The 20258-nt window shown below is 49.7% G+C and overlaps 2 protein-coding genes across 4 annotated transcripts in view; one reads left to right on the top strand and one right to left on the bottom strand.

The window, feature by feature from the left end:
- Positions 1–338, bottom strand: part of PTBP1 (polypyrimidine tract binding protein 1) — a 30150-nt gene extending 29812 nt beyond the window's left edge. The window contains exon 1 of one of the 2 annotated variants that reach the window (XM_014958612.1): positions 174–338. In XM_014958612.1, the coding sequence (XP_014814098.1) occupies positions 174–181 (8 nt within the window). In that variant the 5' untranslated portion in view covers positions 182–338. The remainder of the gene's footprint in view (positions 1–173) is intronic. The other variant, XM_014958613.1, reaches the window with a different exon arrangement.
- Positions 339–689: 351 nt separating this feature from the next.
- Positions 690–20258, top strand: part of LOC106897763 (uncharacterized protein KIAA1958-like) — a 20771-nt gene continuing 1202 nt past the window's right edge. The window contains exons 1-4 of one of the 2 annotated variants that reach the window (XM_014958592.1): positions 690–807; positions 10388–10486; positions 16666–16746; positions 17591–18782. In XM_014958592.1, the coding sequence (XP_014814078.1) occupies positions 16744–16746; positions 17591–18782 (1195 nt within the window). In that variant the 5' untranslated portion in view covers positions 690–807; positions 10388–10486; positions 16666–16743. Of the gene's footprint in view, positions 808–10387; positions 10487–14761; positions 14854–16665; positions 16747–17590; positions 18783–20258 lie in introns of those variants that run through there. The other variant, XM_014958593.1, reaches the window with a different exon arrangement.

Below are 20258 nucleotides of genomic sequence, written 5' to 3' on the forward strand. Positions count from 1 at the left end.
CCGGCCGCGCCCGCGGCGGCCCCCCTCAGGTAACGCCCCGGCCCCCGGCGCGGGTCCCGCACCTCCGCCGCCTTCTCCCCCTCCACCGCACCCCGGGAAGGGGCCGGCAGCGCTGCGCCCCGGCTCCCGGCGCGGTGCCGGCCGTGCCGAGGCCCGGGCCAGCGGGGACTCACCCGTCCATTGCACGCGGAGGAGACCCGTCGGGAACGGAGTGGAGGCGCCGGAATAGCAGGAACGAGCCCAACCGCTCCGTGTTATAGACTCACAAAATGGCGGCGCCGCCCGGCCCGCCTCACCCGCGCCAACGCCCCATTGGCTATCGGAGATGTCATCTTGATAGCAGGGGCGGGGGCCGCCCGCCTCCGGGGGTTGGCGCCCTGGCGCACCTCGCGAAGCCCATTGGCTGCGGGCGGCGGGAGGGGCGGTGCGAAGCGGCGGTGCGCGGCGCGATTCGGTAGGCGAAGGGAGACGGCTGGGAGGAGCCATCTTGAGAGCGGGAAGGATGCCGAGATGCCACACGGGTCCGCCATCTTGATTGGGGGCAGGGCATGGGAGAACCGCGCGGGGCGCCATCTTGAGTACGGGCAGGGCCGCCAACGTGCACGTTGCGTTGTCACCCGCCGGGGGCTGCGGGAGCGGCCCCGCCGCCGCCGCCATGTTGGCTACGGGCAGGGAAGCAGCGCGCCCCTCCCGGTACCATCTCGGGTGAGGGAGAGCGGGCGCCTCGCCGAAGTTACCTTAATTATTTGTCACGGGTAGTCTGGAGGCTTTTAATGGCGCTAGACAGCACTTCAAGTTTCATTTAAGGTACAGGATAAAGTTTGTTTAATTGCAGTTAATGTCTTAAGGATAAAGATTACCCAGTGAGTGAGAGAGAGAGAGAGAGAGAGAACTTGTGAGGTAAGACACAACGCCTACCTGCTCTGCCCAGGCATCAGGATAATATTTTTCCTAAGTTCAGTCTTGACACCATTTGCTGACCAAAACAGCTCTTTTTCCAGTCAGGTGACCTCAGTGGTTAATTAGATAAGCTTGTTTCTCTCTTAATGTGTGTCATTGCCTGTAGGTCTTACTTCTGCAGAGATTCGGGTAAAATCCACGGATTTCCTATCTTTGGGGCTGTCAAACCTCTAAAAGATTTCCTTTTCAGGTGCTGGGCCATCTGTAGTAAATTTGGGCCTATGATAACAGACTTACTTGTGTTAAATACCTTCTGCGGCTCCCTTCAAAAGGATTGTCGGGCTTGTTTGTGTGCCACAAGATGAAGGCCCCAAAAAGCTAAGGAGAGGTTTATGTTGCGCTGGGTCCCGCTGCGGACGGAGCCGGCTCTTCCTGAGGGGGACCCGGGGATCGTCCCCCCTGTCCCCCGGGACACGGCTGCTCCCTCGCCGCTAACGTTGTTCTGCAAAGCACTGTGCCTCCAGAACAAAACGCTGTGTGTCTCTGTTTAAATATAGGCAATATTTGCTCACTGGGAATTCTACTGGCAATTACTCATTTTCCTTGCCTCACTTGTCATAGCCCTATCTGTTGACTGCAGCACAAGAATTAATTGTCCCAGACCTCACTACAAGTCCCTTGTGTAGCATTGAATCAAATATCAAATGTCCAGTCCACATTGATCTTGGCTTCATTAGCTGCAACCCTGTTTTCGGAGTTTCTAGGCAACGTAATGCAGGTCTTACTGCAGAAAGGATCCTTCGTACCACACCAGCACACCCACTTCTGACATTTTTGTGGAAACACTGATACAATTCTGCCAATCTGCCTCTATTGTCAGTGGAAAAACGCTGACAGAGATCGGTGCCACTGATGGAAGCACCTGAGTGGTAACACAGCCCTGCCAGGGGGACAGATGTGAAGGTTCACAAAAAGAGTTTTAAAAGGTAGTGCAAATGAAATTCAGAGTCTTATCCTTGGGCAGTGTTTCTGCTTAATGTCAGGTAACTTTGGCAGGTACAGACATGTATTCTGTATTCTCATTTCTTTCTGAAGAGTACACTAGACATGAATACGGAAAGAAAGAAAAAAAAAACAACAGTGAAAGCATCTATTATTTTCTCCCAAACACACGTTACTGTGTTGGTTCCTACGGCCAGATGCTGTATTTTCTCAGAGTGGGGCAACGCTGGGATATTTTGGTGGTCAGGACCAGGCATCAGCTCACTGCCTCGCTCTTGTCCCCATTTGTGAAATGCAGGAGCTTCCATTGGGATTGGGTCTTACCAGGAGCTGGTTGCTCCGATTTCCCTGACTTTGGTTCCTGGGCTCCCCAGCCTTGTTCCAGCAGTGACTGGAAAATGGAGGAAAAGCATGTTCTTGCCTATTGCTGCAGGCGACTAAAGGCCCCATCTGAAACCCAAGTTATTTTCCTAGATGCTGCATATGAAAGGCTTGGCTTTTGCCACAGATAAGAGATTTACAACTTAGATGAGGCAAAGAATGGGAAAATGATGGGATTATGCGATCCACTTCAGAGTTGCTGAGCTGAGAGCCAGGGAGATAAAGTGATTTGATCAAAGCAGAGCAGGAATTTAACTCCCGTCTCACAAGCCACAATGCACTTTCTTGAGCTACGCCTATTTTAAGTGATATTTCCCATGAAGGTGTGTCACTTCATTTTACCTTCAGAATAATCTGCTTTATAGACTGCAAGTAAGAAACTCCTCCAGAGCAGAGGATGGTATGGAGACAGTCATTCCTTTTTTCTTTTTTTTTTTTTTTTAATATGGGATATTTCAGTCCACTTGTAAAGAAGCACACCCTGAAGAAAGGTACCCTGAACATGACGCAAAGGCTTCGAAAAAAATTATCACTGGTAGATAAGTGATCTCGTTTATTGCATGTGCAGATATCCCAGCTGCTTTTGAGATACCTTTGGAAAAGCAAACACAGGTGGATGCCATCAAAGAATTACTACTTTCCAAAGAGTTCTCCTGTGCAATCGTGGTTGAGCTTAAAAGACTTCTAAGTTTCATGCAGGCTCACTCAGATTTTCCACAATTCTAGCAGAAATGCTGATCATGCTACATTTTATCAGAGGTTTTCCTGTAATATTAACAGAATTTTCTAGGCAACATCTTTTCAGATACTGTGGTAGCAAGCTGACTAATGACAGTATTGGGCATTGCACAGTCTTTCTCTGGGCCAAATGGGAAAATGCATTTAAGAACAAAATACTTCATGAAAAAAACCCAACTAAAACATGAAACAATAAAATAACTCCAAACTGAGAACAAACAGCTGGGAGAAAGACCTGCCTCTGTATATCTTTCTGTTTGTTTTGAAAAAGAAACCCACATGAAAATGGCTCATGTGAAAAAAAAAAAAAAAAAAAGGAGGGAGAAGGGAAAAAATATGAATCAGCTTCTTTTGTCCAATGCAGCGGGTCCCACCCTCCTGGCTCCGGTTACTCACTCCCCAGAAAGGCCTTGGCGCGACACACCCAGGTTTTTCTCTTTTTAAGCCCTTCCTGCCTGTGTTATCTCTTTGAATTTAATTTACCATGCAGGGAAGAAAAACCCTCTGAAACAAAAAAAAAACCCCTTTCCTGCCTTTTTCCCTTTGTATTTTTAAAATAGCTCTGAAGCCCGCACTACATAACTGTGTTCTTTGCAAACTAGCAAAGTTTCTTTTCCCCTTTCTCCTTCCTCTTCCACCCAACGTTTCTGTCGGTGACTCGAGAACAAGAAACCTCCTAAAACGTGGTCTCTGTTCAGGAACCCGAGCTCCTGCGTGTAATGCTATATCCCAGGTACTGGGTTTAATGACAGTTGTTTTCCTGCCTGTTCCCCTCCTCCCCCGGTATTCACAGGACCCTGCCAGGTCCTCAACCAGGAAACTCTCTGGGCTCTAACTTTGCTGCCAGTACAGTCCCAGAGAAACTGGGGGGGCAAGGGGGTGTTTCAAATACTTTTGCTGCTTTTCGTTGGTTTTTTTTCTTTTTTATTTTAAAGCCCTTTCAATTAACACGGCTGATTTGTTTAAAAGAGTGTTTGCAGCTTTAGCAACATCTTCAGATGCCAGAACATTCTTTAGTGCATCATTCACGGTGCCACATCACGGCTCTGGAAACGGTTAGTCCGGAGCAGAGAGAAGGAGCAAACTCACTGCGGGTCTGTCACTGGGACAGAAACACTTCAGAGGGGGCTCAGAACCACCCCGAGCTGGGGGTCTCTTCTCTCGGCCCCCCAGGGGAGGGACAGGAGAGGGACCAGCAGCACCATGGGTGGGAGTCAGAAGCCGGACAGGCAGAAGCTGGTGTTACTGGGGGAAAAAGTGTGGGTACGGGGAGGGGAGGGTTGCTGGAAAACTGGCTGTGCTAGTTCCAACACTTGGGAAAAGTTCAGTTCTTAACTGCAGGTTTGTGGTTTTATGAGCAGTATACATTGTTAGCAGGGTACATCGTTAACAGTATACATAATTAGCAAGGGCAGTATTTCTTTCCCTTCGTCCATAATACTTTGGCAGCATAAAGTATTATCAAAAAGCGTACCAGTCAGTAATGGATATTAAAGAGAAGCAAATGCTTCCAGCTCTCAGAGCTGCGTTTTTATGAGGCTGTGCCACCCTGGCAGTGCAAGCCCTCCCTTCCAGGGACAAAGTTGAAAAGCACTTGGAACTTTTAGCGTTGTCATTGCACACTCTGATTTCACCCTTTAACAGGGCTGCCAGACTCTATCTACAGGTATTTTTTGTGCTGCAAGTAGTTATATCATCTTAAAATTTTAACTATAATCACAACATCTGATATTTTATGTTTCTTTCCTTCTTTCTGGTCTGTGACAAGACCTATCTGTGTGCATTACTCTGTTATCAGTCCATGTTATTTCAGAACTTCCCTGTCGCTCTGCTCCTCGCAGATGCTTTTGGGTGACTCATTTCCTGTGAAGGATGAACCAGCCATTTCCTGGCTATTGAAGACAGAACTTTTTTTCTTCCCTTCCAGTCTTCGTTGGAGCACTGTGGATTAGTCTGTGGTTTGATTATACCCCCTGCAACTCACAGCAGAGCTGCAACTCTTCGCTGCAGCCCTCTGCGACAATGAACTGTCAGCCTGTGTTGGGATTGTGGCTTGTCCCTGCTTCCCTGGGCCATAGGCTCTGTGATTTGGGGCTGTGGAATTAAAATAATTCCAGTGATACAGATTTAACAGTGCCGTCCTCCCAGGCACTGCAACCCAATTCTTCTCTTAATTCGACCCATTTCAGCTCATAATAAATGCCATGTTAACTAAGCACCATAGGGCAAAGATACTGATCTTACAACATATATCTAAGCCCAGAAATTCTGAATTATCCTAATAAGTGCTACTGAGATTGCATCTTGGCATTGGGGTTTTGTATTAGAGACAGGTTACTAGAAGACTGGGTCAGTTTCTGGATTGATTCTGTGTGTGAAATTCCAGCTCTTTCCTCCAGCCCGTGTTCCCAGTTTCCTCGGCCGCTATTTATTCAGACCTCACATCAGGGTTCTAACTGCTGTGGACAGTTGGCTTCAGCAACACCACGACTTCAAAGATCATCTGGCCATTGCACTGCCAGCCTGAGGTATCACCACTCTCCCAAGCAGCTTTTAGCAGCTTTTTACTGCCGTTTTTTAAATTATTCCTTTAATCTTGTTTCCCATCAATTCATTTGAATATTTAGATTCATTAGCCTGTCATACGTCTGCAGCGTTGGGGAGGAAAACCTACACAATGGGGATGCTGCCTCTCGAGTTTGAATGTAGCACATGTTGTAGGGATGATCACTGAATAATTCATACCCACAATGATTTATTCATGCCTGAAAGCTGGATACCTCCTCAGCGAGTTTCCATCATCTCCAGGAGGGCACAGGTCCCTGTTCCTGGTCCCGGCCCCGGGAGGGCCAGCAGCAGCCCCCCTGGGCACATGGAGCAGGGGCTGCCTTAGAGCCCCCCTGGCACTGCTCTCAGTTTTGCTCAGCAGCAACGGGGAACTCTCGCCATTCCCACGCTGTATTTGTCACCCTTGGCACACAAACTAAAATGCAGGTACATTTTGGTGCCAATTCTTGGGAAAGGACGGTGGGTGAAGGAGCATGTTGAGCTCTGTTCCACCAGCACACACAAAGGGAGGTGCTGCAGTCACGACGCGGGATGTTCTGAGCACAGAAAACAGCCCAACAGGCCGTGACTCCGCCATTTGGTACCGTGGAGCCGATCTCACTCTCCACCAGAAATTTCAGTTCTGTTTTCCATTGTAAAGTTACAGATTCTGAGACAATTGATATAAACATGGCAAGATTCTTTCCTGCCCTCTCAGGAAACCTTGCAGGAAAGCCTGGACAAATAGCAGCAGCTCAGGCCAATCTCTTTCCTGTCTGGTTTGGGTTATCAAAAAATACCCCTTTGGTCCAAGTTTGTAAGAGCACGACCTGGGTCTCCTGACCGAGGTGAGGGTTTTGCAAGACATTCAAATTCCATCTGTCTGGGAAGTATGAAAGATGAGTCTCCGCTTCAGCAGCACTACCCCTGGCTGCCTGGTATGGAATTTCCTAATTGTTTATCCTGTAATCCTGACTTCTTTTGTCCTTGGAATAGGCTGTACATCAGCATAATTAAAAATGTCAAACATGCTTGAGAAACTCTCCAAGTTGCTAAAAATGAATGTGAATTTCCTCCCCACAGCTTCGCTTCATCTTTCCCTTACTCTGGCCTCAGCTTTGCAGAGTGGTCTGTTTCCAGCCCTTCAGCATAGTTTGCATTCCACTGCCAAGAATGAACATTTATTTATACAAACAACCGTCCCTACAAGCACATCTCCCCCTGCTATCCTGGGGCAGGGAAAGAAACATCAGTTCTGTTCTGTCTGTAGCTGCAGATCTGCATTTCTTTTTTTTTTTTCTTTACTCAAGGGCATTTTTTGCAGTGAAAGATTAGTACCGTCCAGTCGCTTTCCCGTGCTACAAATCTGCTCAGAAATGGGCTGGAATGCTCTTTCATTTCCTTACAATGATTTTATTTTCTAACCCTCTAATGATGGTGCCAGTTTCCCGATAAACCCCTCACGGGGCTGTGCTGGCTCCTCGGGCAGGTTTGTGCAGAGGTCTCCAGGGCTCTGCCGAGCTCTCACAGACAAAGCCCTCGTGCCCCTTTCTCTCCAGAGCACACCAGAAACCTGGTTTTCCCCGGCCCATGACCACGCTGTGTGTGGGTCAGGTTCTTCCAGCAGCGCAGCTGTGGCTGAGAGCGCTCCCTGGTAAGCGAGATGGGGACCCCGAGCACATGCATTATTGCTGAGGCCCCGTCCCTCACCTGCCGGGCCGGGTGGTGTTCACCCAAAACGCTGCCTCCTCACCTGGGCCTCTCCTGGGGCTGTCTCCCCTCCAAGGGGTATCACACAGGTGCCAGATGGCTCCAGCCGGGAATTTCATAGTCTGAGCACAGCTCCTTTCGATGAAAAAAGGGGCCCTGGATACACACAGGCAGAGCATCCAGAAATCCTCCAATAGGTGGGGGTGCCTGCAGCTGCTCTCCCTTCTCCTGTGAGCAGGTCAGGTTCTGCTGAGTACGAGCCAGCCTCCATCGCTCAGCTGATAGACCTGTTTGTAGCTAATAGTAATATTTAGATTGATAATGTTTACAATTACCTCCACTGGCAAATAAGATAAAATAGTTTTGTGGGGAGCTCTCTTACTTGTATTTCTAAAGCAACTTTCTAAGAAACAAAGTATTTAAGTAGTTTCTGAAGGATCCAGGGGAATACATTTACAAAAAATAACAGCAAGATGGTATTATAGAATATATTCCCAATGCTGTCTTTTTAGGGAGAAAACACAGCCAGCCTCTGTGACTATACTGCCCATCCAGAGTCAGTGAACTACTGCAAGAGAATCAGTTAGGAATTTTTAGTGACTGCTTTCCATGAACCGTTACTGAATATTTTATGGATCTTACTGTGTTCTTAGTAATTACTGTTGCAAACTCTGCAAAGATATATTTGCAGTATAAAGTGTTAGTCTTTCTCTTCTTTACTGTGATGCACAAGGAAGGGCTGATACCCTTTAAGACTATCCCCATAATATGCCCAGGTACAGACTCGGGTCTAAATAGGTATTGCTGTATCCAGGAAGAGGAATATAATTATAATTAGACCTTGTGCTGATTAGCTCCTACAGTAGCATCACAACTAATATATAGCGGGAGAGAAAAACCTCCCAGTGGCCAGGCAGCTGGGAACGTCCCACTGCCTCCTCCTCGCTGGCTCCCGGTCGGAGCAGGAGTTGTTCTAATCTCACAGGTGATAATATTGACACCTGGAGCACACCAAAACGTAGGCATACTGGAGTCTTCACATGGCTTCTGAGTACTTTTCATTAAATTACATCAGCAAGTGTACTGGTAGAAATTTCAGCAGCATTTGCAGACGTGTGCTGTTACCCGAAGGTGTGTGCACACACGGGCACACAGAAGTACACACGTGTGTATAGCACTATCCTGGCTGTGTACATCCCCTGTATTTCAGAGTGTGACACTGATTAGTGCAGTGATGCCCCTGGAGAGAAGGGAGAAACAAGTGACCCCAAAATGCCATGAAGTAGCACAAGGACAGAAGGGCAGAGACAGCCCAGCTCTATTTCAGACGTGGCCAAATTGTGCTCCCCCTTCCCAAGTTCCTCTTTTTGGTGTCACGCATGCAGTTTAGAGGCACTTCAGCAGTGCAGCGGAATTAAAGTCCTTGTTTCCACATTGACTGAAGAGCAAATGTGTCCAGCTCCGTCCGAGGAGGCGAGAGGCCGGGGAGAGCGGTCTCTGTGTCCCTGCCATGAGCCCCGCATTGTCGTACGGCTCATAAAGACATCATTTTCCCAGGGCTTCAGCTCTATTAAACACAAAGCTCCAAATGATTTCCTACTTGGATCAAAGATGTGTTTGTTCCAGTGCCACTTAAGTTTAAAAGGCAATACTGGGAATGAATGAAATCTCCCCAGCGGCAGCTGCTGAGGTTCAATTGGTTTGTCAGTGCCATAATTACGCAGCGGCCGTCGTCTCTCCGCTGGCCCATATGCTCCTGGAGGATGCTGTGCAATGGAACAGCGTGGGGACGCCTCGCTCCCCAAGCCAAGGGGCTTTTGCTTTTGTCGTATGAAGACTTGCTTATCTTTCAGATGGTGAAAGCGTTAAGAAATCTAACATTCTGATTTCAGTCTTGACAGCGACAGGGCTTGCTGTGGCCCTTGGTGCTCAGAACAGACATGGGTCCCTATTCTCCAGGCTGTTCACCTCTCCCCACAGCACTTCTCAGCCCCTCAGGCTGGGCTCTGGGTGGGAGATGCTGCTCATTAAATAGCCATCTCCTTGTCTGGGAGACTGTACACCACATGTTCTGTGTAACAGACAGGAGTGTGTAGTAGGAACTCCAGAGTATTAAATTAAGCATTAAAAGAACATTAAGACATGAACCTGCAAAATGTGAAGTCAGGGAGAATTGAGAGCACTCGAGATCTCAGTTGCCAAAGGAACAAAAGAAATACAATATCCTTTAGACGGTTTAATATTTAATTTGGTGAGATGCTCAGATAGGAGGGCAGTGGATGCAGAGGGTGATGACAGAGCACACCGAGCTCTGCATCAGCCGCGGGTCTCCCTGGAGCCCCAAAACATTGGCATAAACAGCACCTCATTCACAGAACTGTGAATCCTGTGCACAGCTACCTGGTCTGCTACCCTGGGCATCTCCTAAACACCATTTAATTCACATGGCTTCTGTCTACAAACACAGCATCGACATTCACAAAAGAGACTCCTAGTGACTGGGCTGGTTAGACAGGAGGGAACCAGTGGCACATCTCAAATGTTGGAGATTCCCTGCTGTCCATGTGCTGCAGGCACCCAGAGCCAACAGGATGATCTTCATGAACTACACCACTTTTCCTGCCGAGCTAAGTTGAATTCAGAGGGGCACCTTCAGCTACATTTTCTTGCTTATGGTGAGGGCTGGGAAGTGTGTAATCACTGCTGCAGGACAAGGGCTGGCAACCTCTCACAGATGCTACGCCAGAGTCTATTTTTCTTTTCCAAATTAGCAGCTAGGTGTGCCAACGCTGGGCTTTGCTGCCTCTCCAAGAGGCAAGATGCCATCCATCTGTGGTATTTTTCATCTGCGAGGTGCTCAGCTCCTGCTGAATGCAGCGCTCAAGAAGTGGGAGGCAGAAACTAGGAGCTAGTGCCTCTCACTGGTGCGTGTCCAAATGCTGCCAACCCCAGTTCTTGCCCCAAGAGAGTCATTCAGAAACTGGAGAAACTGGTGCGGGCTCTGCTCAGGGCAGAGCCTTTTGCTTGTTGCTTCCAGCCCACGCAAGGGATCTTCAAGTTGCTTTATGGTCACTTTTCTAACTCGTACCTTCTCTCTCCTCTCTCCCAGGCCTCCCTGTCCTCTAGGTGCTGGTGAGATTCCCGTCCTTCCACAAACCTGTCTGCTCCACAGGGCCTTCCCGAAGTGTCGGGCCTGACCTTGGAGGAGGTAAGGGAGAGAGCAGTGCTTCAAAACAAGGACAATCATAGAAAATTAAATATAAGCAAAGGCTCCAAAGGAGGGAAGCTTTCAGGGCTCCCACATTTCCTACCAGCATGGCTGGGTATCGTGAACTAATGAATTTGCCTGCAGCCAAAAAGCTTGGTAAGATGTGTTCTGTGAAGGACAAGCACCTTTCCTTTACATGGGCCCCTCACCCTGGGTTTCCCTGTCCTCTCCCCGTGCCCCCTGTGGGCATCGGCATCCCCCTGAGACGCCAGCAGAGACTGGAAAAAGTAATCACAGAGAACTTCCCCTGCTCTGAAAGGTCCTTGTTTATCAACAAAGTTATTTCTTCTACCTCCAGGAGCCATTTACTGTCCCATCCTCAAGAAACTTCCACAAACACTCGAGATATAAAAACGAGCCCTAGCCCTTTGCCTGGTGCTTCTGCACCCCCAGCCCAAGTCACCCCCGCTTTAAAGCGCTGCTGAGAAGGTGAAATCCTCCAGCCTGGGGAATGGGCTGAGGTGTCCGTTGTTGAAATTGTTCTGTATTGTAGAAAAGTAGGTTACTGTGTCTCATGGTGAACAATTACATCTAATTACAAGTCACAGATTCGCCACAAATACTATTCAGTAACAAATCTCCACCACGCTTCATCCCGAGCATGTTTTAGGGAGTGAGAGGTTCCCTCTGGTTTGCGGGCAGGCCACGCGTGGTGCCGAGCAGGAGGAAGGAGCATTTGGGCTCAGGTCAAAGGGAGAGGAGGGGACACTGGGCCCCGACTCACCAGTGGGTGGGATGTTGGGTGATGTGTCCCCCAGCTCACAGCACCAGCAGCTTTGCTGCAGTTTAGCAGGTGGTAGAAAGAAAAACATGGTCTGTGCCACACTGTGATTTGGCTGCTCAGAGATATATAGAACTGCAGTAAACACTTAGACAATGGAATTCAACAAATAAGATTTGCAGCTTCCCCTCAACAAGCTCCCAAAGGGGATGTTAAGTTTTGCTGTTAGATATAAAAACAATTCCATCAGCAGCCCAGAAATCGAAAGCAGCAGATCCAGAGAGACCCTTCTCCAAGGACGGCACACGGGGAAGTCTCTGTACTTGGCTGTGGCAGTGCTGCCGGTCAGCATTTTCACACTGTGTTTTTAGCAGTAAGATAGCACGTTTCCTATAAAGTGGGTGCGTTGGGAGGTCAGTCAATCTGCGGTGAGAGCTTCCCATTAAACCCTGGCTGTTCCCTGTCCCTGGCGCTGCGGGGGCAAAGGTCCTTTGGCAGGAACAAGGAAGTGCAGGGGGACGGTGCCTTCACCCCGGGTCTAAGTGTAAGGGGACCTTGACCCCGGCGTTAATAGCGCTATTTATTCAGCAGGGGTCGGGCAGGGCCCCGCCGAGGGAGGCGGCCCGGGGGGGCGAGCGATCGCCGCTTCGGGCCAGCCCGGGCCGGGCGCGGCGGGGACCGAGCACCCTCTGCCGGGAACGAGCGGCGGCGGCGGCCGCTCCCGGGGACGGGAACAAAAGAATCCACCTCCTGCTCCCTTCCCGGCTTGTTTTTGAGCCCGTCGCAGCCAAACTCCGCGGAACTGCCAGGATTATGAGTGGTTTTGCAGTAGGAGATGATGCTTTCCCCTGACCGGCGAGGCTTGTGCCGTGTGAGAAATACCACAACCAGGGAGAGGAGCAATTAAAAGAGTAGCAAACGCTCCAAGTGCCTTCTTGCCAGCAGACATCTTCTTCCACTAATTAAGTGAAAGAAGATCATTTTAATACAAATGGCTGCTGGGGAACAGAGTGAGTTCCCAAGCGGGTTCTCTGATACAATTACACACTCAGCCGTAGCACAGGACTGAAAAGTCAAAATCCCAGGAAAAGTAAAGCAGCCCATGGAATTGTTGGGGTAAATAATGGCCGGCTCTCCCCGGCGGCACTGACCCGAGCGTGGAGCTGCTCACAAAGGGCAGTGGTAACAGCGTAAATAACACTATTATTATCCACGTTGTAGCATTTTCTGCCCAAGTAACAGAATTGCCCTTCACTAATTTCAGCTTTCCCATTTCTTCCTGGGGAAATAAAATATTAGGACCTATTTATAGAAGTTCATGGTTTTAAATTAATTTTTTCCTTTGCTCCAGCTGTTTTCGGCGGTTGATTGCTGTTTGTTGGACCAGGCAGCCCTCTGCCAGCTGGCTGAGGCTTTTATTAGCTCTTTGGAGAAGACTTGATTTAGAGCTGGCAGTTACGGTACACGCACAGCAGCTCTGCAGTGCAGACCCTCAAGAGGAGAGATGATTAGGGCTCATGAAAAAAATTGCGTCCCATTCTTTGAACAAAACCGCCCTTGTTTAAGGAATGTGGTGCTGCAGGCAAATATTTAAGAGCAGTCTCTTCTCTGGCCGGGAGCTGGTGTGTGTGGTGAGACCCTGCCCTCCCTCAGATACACGGGGGGTGTGTGTTTTCTCAGAGCACCTCTGGAGGTAGAGCAATGGGGATGTCACCCCATGGCCAGCACAGGATGTACCGTGGGATTTGTATTTCTGCAGGGGGGCAGGGGGTGTGGGTGGAAGGACGTGGGGAAAGCAGGAAAGGAGCTGAAGAGGTGCTGAGAGGGCTCTTGTACAGGGGAGGGGGAGGAGAGAAACAAACAACCCAGAGAACAGGAAAAACGATGTGCTGGGAAATGATTAATCCACCCCAAAGGCCCTTGCTAAGAAGTGGTGGGACAAGCTCAACGATTTTTGGCAGCCGTGAGCTACTCCTGCTCTGCTCTCGGCTCCCGCCTTGCCACCAGATGTGTTTGAGCCCAGCTTCACCCTGCTCCTGCCCAGACACACGTCCCAGCACTGTCCCTCGCTCCTGGCGGCTCCCTGCAACACACCTCTCTATGTGTGTATTTTATGGCTGTCCCGGCCCCTCCGCCCCCAGTAAGTGTTTCTCCAGTGAGTGGGGCACACAGGCCCTGCCGGGGAAGGGGGGGAGTCGAGTCTAAGCACTGCTGGTCTGTATCCTGTTGTTTTCCTACTGGGATTGTTCTAGTTTCCTGCACTGTCTTATCTGGAGCCGAGAAGCCCAAGCTCTCCTATTTACTTGCTCTGTGCATGCCTCAGATCTCTAATCTGTGAAATAGACATTATAAGATTTAAGAGAAACATAGCTGGGACTATTAAAGGGTGGAGGGACAGGAACAGAGTGGTTAAAGGGCTTTCAGTGCCTATATAATTAGTTCTTTATTTAGTTATCCTGCTTGTACAAGCCTGTGTATGTCATAGAAGGTCTCCAGGCACCTTCTGCACGCCCTGACCCTGCACAGAGTCCACTGAAATGTAAAGAGAGTAGGATTCTGATGTTTACATTCTGGGGTGATTCCAGGTACCCGTGTTTGACAGACCTTACAAGAAAACCATTTTCAGAAAGTGCTGAGTCTGTTTTTTCCACCCCAAGGGCTCACACTAGACACAGGGAAGTCTTAGAGCAGAACAAGCATTTCAGTGCCTTTACTCAGCCTAGAATTTGAAGAGCTCCACTGAAATGCTGTGGACTTCTTTGAAATTACTTGGCCACGTTTTTTTGAATACAGAAGTAAAACAAGCAGGTACAGCACTGAGGTCCTGAAAGCTTACTGTGGAGACCAGACATGCGAGAAAGCAAAACCTTGTAGTTTTTTTAAAAAAACCTTTTTTTTTTCCTATAGAGAACATGAATTCACTCAACTATAGGTTCTATTAGTGCACTGAATTCCCTATGGGTTAAAAAAAAAAGGAAAACATTTACCGTACAGCTTTGGAATGTCCTGTTTTTCTGCACAAAGGTGTGGGTCCTTCACATGCAGTGGCCATTATCAGATGGGAGCCTCTCCTGGAAAGATAATTAAACGCTGCATCACTCTCTGCCCCGCAGACACTCACCCAGGCACAAGGATTCAACCCAAAACTCAGCCCCCAAACTCCAGCCCCAGAACCCTCCCCCCTAGGGATCCCAGGTTTGTTGGAAGCAGGTAAAAATTGTGGCAGTGATCAAGATGGATTTTTATTAATTGAAGAGAAGAGCAGTGTATAAGTTCGGCCTTTGTGGGTAAATACGTATTTAATCTTTTTCCGCTCAGTTGTAACTGTAAATTCTGACTCATTCCACTTGACAGCTCCTCGGGAGGTGTTCTCCACGGCTGTACATACGGGAGCAGAGTGGGCTGAAGAAGTATCCTTAATTGATTACCAGAGCCTTTATTTGGAACTAAATATCAAAAGAAAAAAGGCTTTTTTTTTTTTTTCAAAGAGATCAGGAAAAGGAAGACATGTGCTTGGAGATAAGGAAAGATAAAAGCATTCCATTTAAAGACGCCCGTGATAGAAATCAAGATGTTCATCTGCCAAGTCAGTAATTTCATGACCTTATGACCAGGCAGGGCTTCCGTTCCTGTTACCTTTTCCCACATTGGCTCCGAGCGCCAAATCGTTGGCGTGAAAGTTCCCTTTAGTTTGTCCGAGCAGCAGCTCAGCCATTTGGGGAGGAATTACACGGGTTCAACTTGAAGATAAAAAACGGTTCTATAAGTTTATGTCCAGCTTTCCGAGGCGCGAGATGGGGCCGCGAGTCCCTGTCTCTGGGGGGCCTGAGGCAGGTTCAGGAGCCCCCTCGGGAGAGGAGCGGCTGAAATGGAGTGACTCCCAACCCTGTTCTCTCTGAGATCCCGGGGCCAGCAGACCCTACACCCCGCCTGGATCAGCAGAGGTCAAGAGCTCAAAATGCATTCGCTGCTCTAAAACAGGGTCTGGTTTTTGTTTAAAGCAAGCAGCAGATTTCAGTTAGGAAATTCTTTGAAAACCCAAGCTCTGCGTGTTTCACGAGCGAGCACATGCACACAGCAAAGCGTTCTGGGCTAAAATTATCTGAACTATCATTAGAAAGCCCTGAGCAGGAACACATGGATTGATAGTAGCGTGAGCGCGGCACGGCAGAGCTCGCTGCCCCGGTGAGCACAGGCAGAGCTGGGGCACGGAGGGCACCCCGCACAGCCTCTGCCCTGTCTCCTGGCACACAGCGGGCTTCTGTGGTGGCTTCCCCCAGTTTAACTGGCACGGCCATGAAATCAATCCCTGCAGACACACACTGTGCTCACGGGTCCCAGAGCAGCCCCGTGTCTGTCAGACAGGACGCTGAGGGAGCAGGAGGATGCGGAGCAGCAGGGACAGGGGCTCGGGCGCCCTGGGCTGCCCGTGGGTGTGAGCCCATCTCCAACCCCAACAGGGGCCTGCTCCCACCAGGAAACCGCCTCACACCGAGGCCAGGGTTGCTCAAAGAACCAGGTTAGACAAGATTCCTGCGCCCAGTGTTTTCAGCCTGGCATCTTTTAGCACCACTAAGTGCAAAGCTTTTAATTAAATCCCAGAGCGAGGTGCCTGGAGCAGAGGCTGCTGGTGTGACCTGCAGGTGTGGGCAGTGTCAGACCTGCAGCGCCTGCTCCCGCAGGATGTGTGGTGGCAGGGTCTGTGAGTGATGGGCTCCCGCCCAGCACACAGGAATGATGGGTGTGGGCAGTGTCAGCCCCGCAGCGCCCGGCGCCCTGCTCCCGCAGGACGTGTGGTGGCAGGGTCTGGGAGCGATGGGCTCCCGCCCAGCACACAGGAATGATGGGGACTTTCTAGACTACTCCACAGAGCTTTTCAAACCAGGTGGGAGAATTTCAGATTTAGTCTCTAGTAAATACAAGTTACGGATGCAAAGAATGCTTTAGTTGGGAAACTTCCTCTTCTTTTTACTATTTAAACCGTCAGATGACGTCAGAACCTGAACTAGCTTCGCTATTTTTGGTACTTCTGTCTCTGCAGTTCACTCTGGAGAAGTAAAAATTGTGGACCACGGCTTGTGTTCAGAGTGCCACTGCTGAAAGGAACATCTCAGAGTCTGGTTTCTAAAATTCTACTTGCAGTATTTATATTTCATTTTAACGTTGGCTGGCACACTGCGGAGGCTAATCCTGCAAGCACTTACACAAGTCAAGCTTTCTCTTTATAGTTCATTCCAGCTCAATGGGCCCTCACCTTAACGAGGGCACACGTTCTGCAGTAGCATTTAGCTTGGACTGAGCAATGAAAAAGTCAGATGCATCTGCTAGCCAGATTTTTTAAAAAATATATATATACACACAAACATATAGACACAGACACCTATGATGGTTATTTTAGGTTCTGAGAGAGAAAGAATATTCAGAGTCGCTTAGTGATCTCCACCAGAGAGGAGGCTCAGTGTGACAGAACAGCAGCATGGTGAGTAGTCTTTCGTAGCATAAGCGATACCATGGACAATTGTCTCTAACAGAATCAATTATGGCACTAAAATTGTAGATTTTTTAAGAACAAGTTTTAGATATATGGATGCAAGGTCCATTCTTTAGTTTCTGAAAAGCATCCCACAAAGAGCTTCACGTACCCGATTCCCCTTTGGTGCGAGTGGTGCTCCGTTGGCAGCTGAAGGCAGGGTGAGCCCTGGTGGCCGTGGGGAGGTGGGAGATGGAGGAGCTGATTCCTGTCACTTTCCCGGGTTGTTTTCCATAAGCAAGCACAGAATTGGCCACAGACGTGGGCTCACTGAGGTCATGGGGCTCGGCTTTGCAAAGGGAGCCCCACACTCAGCAGGGCTGCCCTCCCTCAGGAGCTGCAGCTGCTGCTCGGGTGGTTCCCTCAGCCTGGGCCACTCCAGGGATTTGGAGCTCGCATCCCAGCAGCTGCCCTGGCTCGGCCCAGGTGTGACAAATCCTTAAGCTGAGCTACTTGGTCAGGACTCAGCCCATGGCTATGCATAAATTATATCTGCCATAAATTCATCGTTCCAGGACCATGCCCAGTGGTCAGGACTCAGAGCCCATGGCTATGCATAAATCATATCTACCATAAATTCATCGTTCCAGGACCATGCCCAAACTACCCTCCAGGTCTTCAAAGGGAACAAATTTATTTATTTATTTTAAAGAAGGAATGAGTTGTAGATTGATGATTCCTCTAATGATTCTTTTTAAAAACCATTGCTGTATTGAGATGGGGCCAGAAAGAGTCCCCAGGACCATTATGGCCACCGTCTCCCACTTAAGTTGTCCCCAATACGTTTTCACAGAGCGAGGGTGCCGGTGGCAGAGGCTGCAGCGAGGCCGGTTCCCTGCACACGGATCTTTCCAGCCTGGTGACCTGGGCACACACCCACGGGACGATATGCAGTCACATCCCAGCCTTGGAAATCCTGCAGAACACGGGCCACCCCAGCAAGGACAACTCCATCCTGTGGATATGCGGGGTTGGACATGCCTATCACTGGCAGTGTGGGAAGCTGTACTTCAGAAGCAGAGAAGAGATTAAAGGTTTGGAAAAGAATAAGAGGTTCATGTCTTCTGAGGGCTCATCAAGAGAAACTGGTTCAGATGGAAAGAGGTTCAGGATGACCCCGTCTTTTGAGAGGACCAAAGCAGATGCTGTTACCACAGGGTCATCTTGGAGATCTCCAGGGGTCCCTCAGCAGAAAGACAACACGATCTACAGAACACTTACTGAGGCATCACCCAGAGAAAAAGGAGAAGACAGCAAATCCATGAGATCATGCTTTGCAGCAGAGCAGCATTTCTCAGTGTCTGGTGGTGAAAGCAAACCTGACAGACCAAAGGTGAAGCTGGAAAGCAGCGAAGATCCACAGATCATCTCTGATGAAGAGCAGAGCATTTCAGATGAAGACAACCATGGAGATGGGAGTGTTCTGTCAGAAACACCAGTTAAAGGTGTAGCTGCTGACGCCGATTTGCACGTGCACTGCAGTCAAAAGATGGCATTTAACAAGCCGACAGCCATCCAAACATCTGGCTTTGCCCCCCCAGGGAAGCCCCCTCCTACTCTTGCCTGCATTTTGAAATCCACCCTCAGCAGCCAAGAGAGCCTGGAGAGCGGCTTCTTGCAGGTGGGTCCTCTAAATCCTGCCGGGCCCATCACCGAAACTTCCAGAGCAAGAAAGTCCTCTGGCTCAGCAGCACCAAAGGAACATTTAAAATCTGCTCTTGTCACCAACAGTGAAGCAAAGGTCCAACATGAGTCACCCACCTCTGTGACATTCTTTGAGTTAGAAGCCACCATAGGTGTCCAGCAGCAGCTCCAGCTGAGCCCTCCTGAGCACGGCACGGCAGGAACCAGCTTCAGTGGGAACATCACCAAAGCCCCTGTCGAGGGGGGCGAACCCTCAGGGTCCAGGCACACGCCTCCCCTTCCAGCCTTCCTGAGCCCCGAGAGCAGCAGCACAGAGCACCCATCCCAGCCTTCACATGAAAGTAAGAGAGTCTGGGGTTCTCTTCCTGGGGGTGTGTGTGGGTGCGTTCATTAATCGCTTCCCAAAATACTAAGGGAGGGTGAGTTCCTGTAGCTGCCAAAATCTGAGGAAACACCTCTGACTTGGGGCAGTCTTGTCTCTACCAGCAGGGACCAACAGGGTTCCTGTTACAATACACTGAGCCTTAGTGCCAGGTACGTGTGTATCATGTATATATTACCTAATGCAATGATTAAACACCTCCAATAAAAAGCGAATGTCCAGGTTTTAAAGATGTTATAGTAAAACCTCCAAATTCACATCTCTAATGATTTGAGTGCCTGCAGGTCTCCTTTTTCACGTGGATACCCAGTGAACTGCTGTCTGGTCAGCTCTGTGGGTTTCCCCACTGGTGTCTACGTGTAAACGTTGAGGCAGATTTTTAACACTTAATTCAGAGAGTAGGAGTAAGTTTTCCATCCAGGGGCTTAACGCCTCGGCTCCCTCTGAGGAGCAGCCCCCACCAGCATGTCCCACTTCCACGTGCTCAGGCTGGAAATCCCATGCCATATTCCCTGGAGCCCCTTCTCTCCCCACAGTCAGCCCCACGGCCCTGTCCCTGGCAGCCGGACCCCAGGGATGCAGGGAATTCCAGTGGCTCTGGATGCAGGCAGGGCTGTAACCGCGCTGTCCCCGTCCCCTGTCCCCAGCCAGCTCTGCCTGTTGCTCTGCTGAACTGAGGGCCCATCTCAATTAGCCATAGTGTTAAAGAGCAACAGCTGAAAGCCCCGTTGCTGTTCCTGAATAACTCAGTGTGGCAACCACTCGTGTTCCTGAGGTGGCCAGGCTGTAGGAACGGGCACAGCCCGTCTGTGAACATGGGACTGGTTTTGTGATTGACAGTGTCTGTCACCTGGAGGGGCTGGGAATGGCTCTGTAGGAGCTGCTCCTGCCAAGATCAATGGCTCATGGCTGGAGCGAGGCCTCGGCACGTGTTGGTTTATGAGCCAGTGGCCTCCTCGTGCAGATCAGTCACGAACAAAAGAAGCAAAACCCTAAAGAGCGGCACAGGGAGCTGCAGACTCCACCTGGGTCCAGCCACAGCCACGACAGCTACTGGTGTACAACGTAACTGGGGGCAAGAAGGGGGGTCTCTGGGTGTTGGCTCCAGAGTCCTCCTCAGCCCTGGGAGAGTCTCAGGCAGCAGATGGAGCTTTTCAGCAATCCAGAGAATTCATTTCTCATGCTGCATGGAACTAGGTAGATGTGGTATTGCCATAGCAACTCGAGAGAGAGAGCCCAACTGCAATCCTGGCAATCCTTTTTTTAAGAGAAAAAACCAAAACAAAACCACTTCTACTCATCTTTTTGTTCTTCCTTACTATCCACCCCTAACTTTGGGTTAATGTTATTTCCCACTGAGAGTTCTCTTGCTCTGAAGAGAACTGGCCGGGGTGAAGCTCAGCGTCCAGCTGACCCCCCCCCCCCCCCCGGCCCC

This window comes from Calidris pugnax, unplaced genomic scaffold (assembly GCF_001431845.1).
Source record: "Calidris pugnax isolate Ruff unplaced genomic scaffold, ASM143184v1 scaffold425, whole genome shotgun sequence".
NCBI classification, from domain to species: domain Eukaryota; kingdom Metazoa; phylum Chordata; class Aves; order Charadriiformes; family Scolopacidae; genus Calidris; species Calidris pugnax.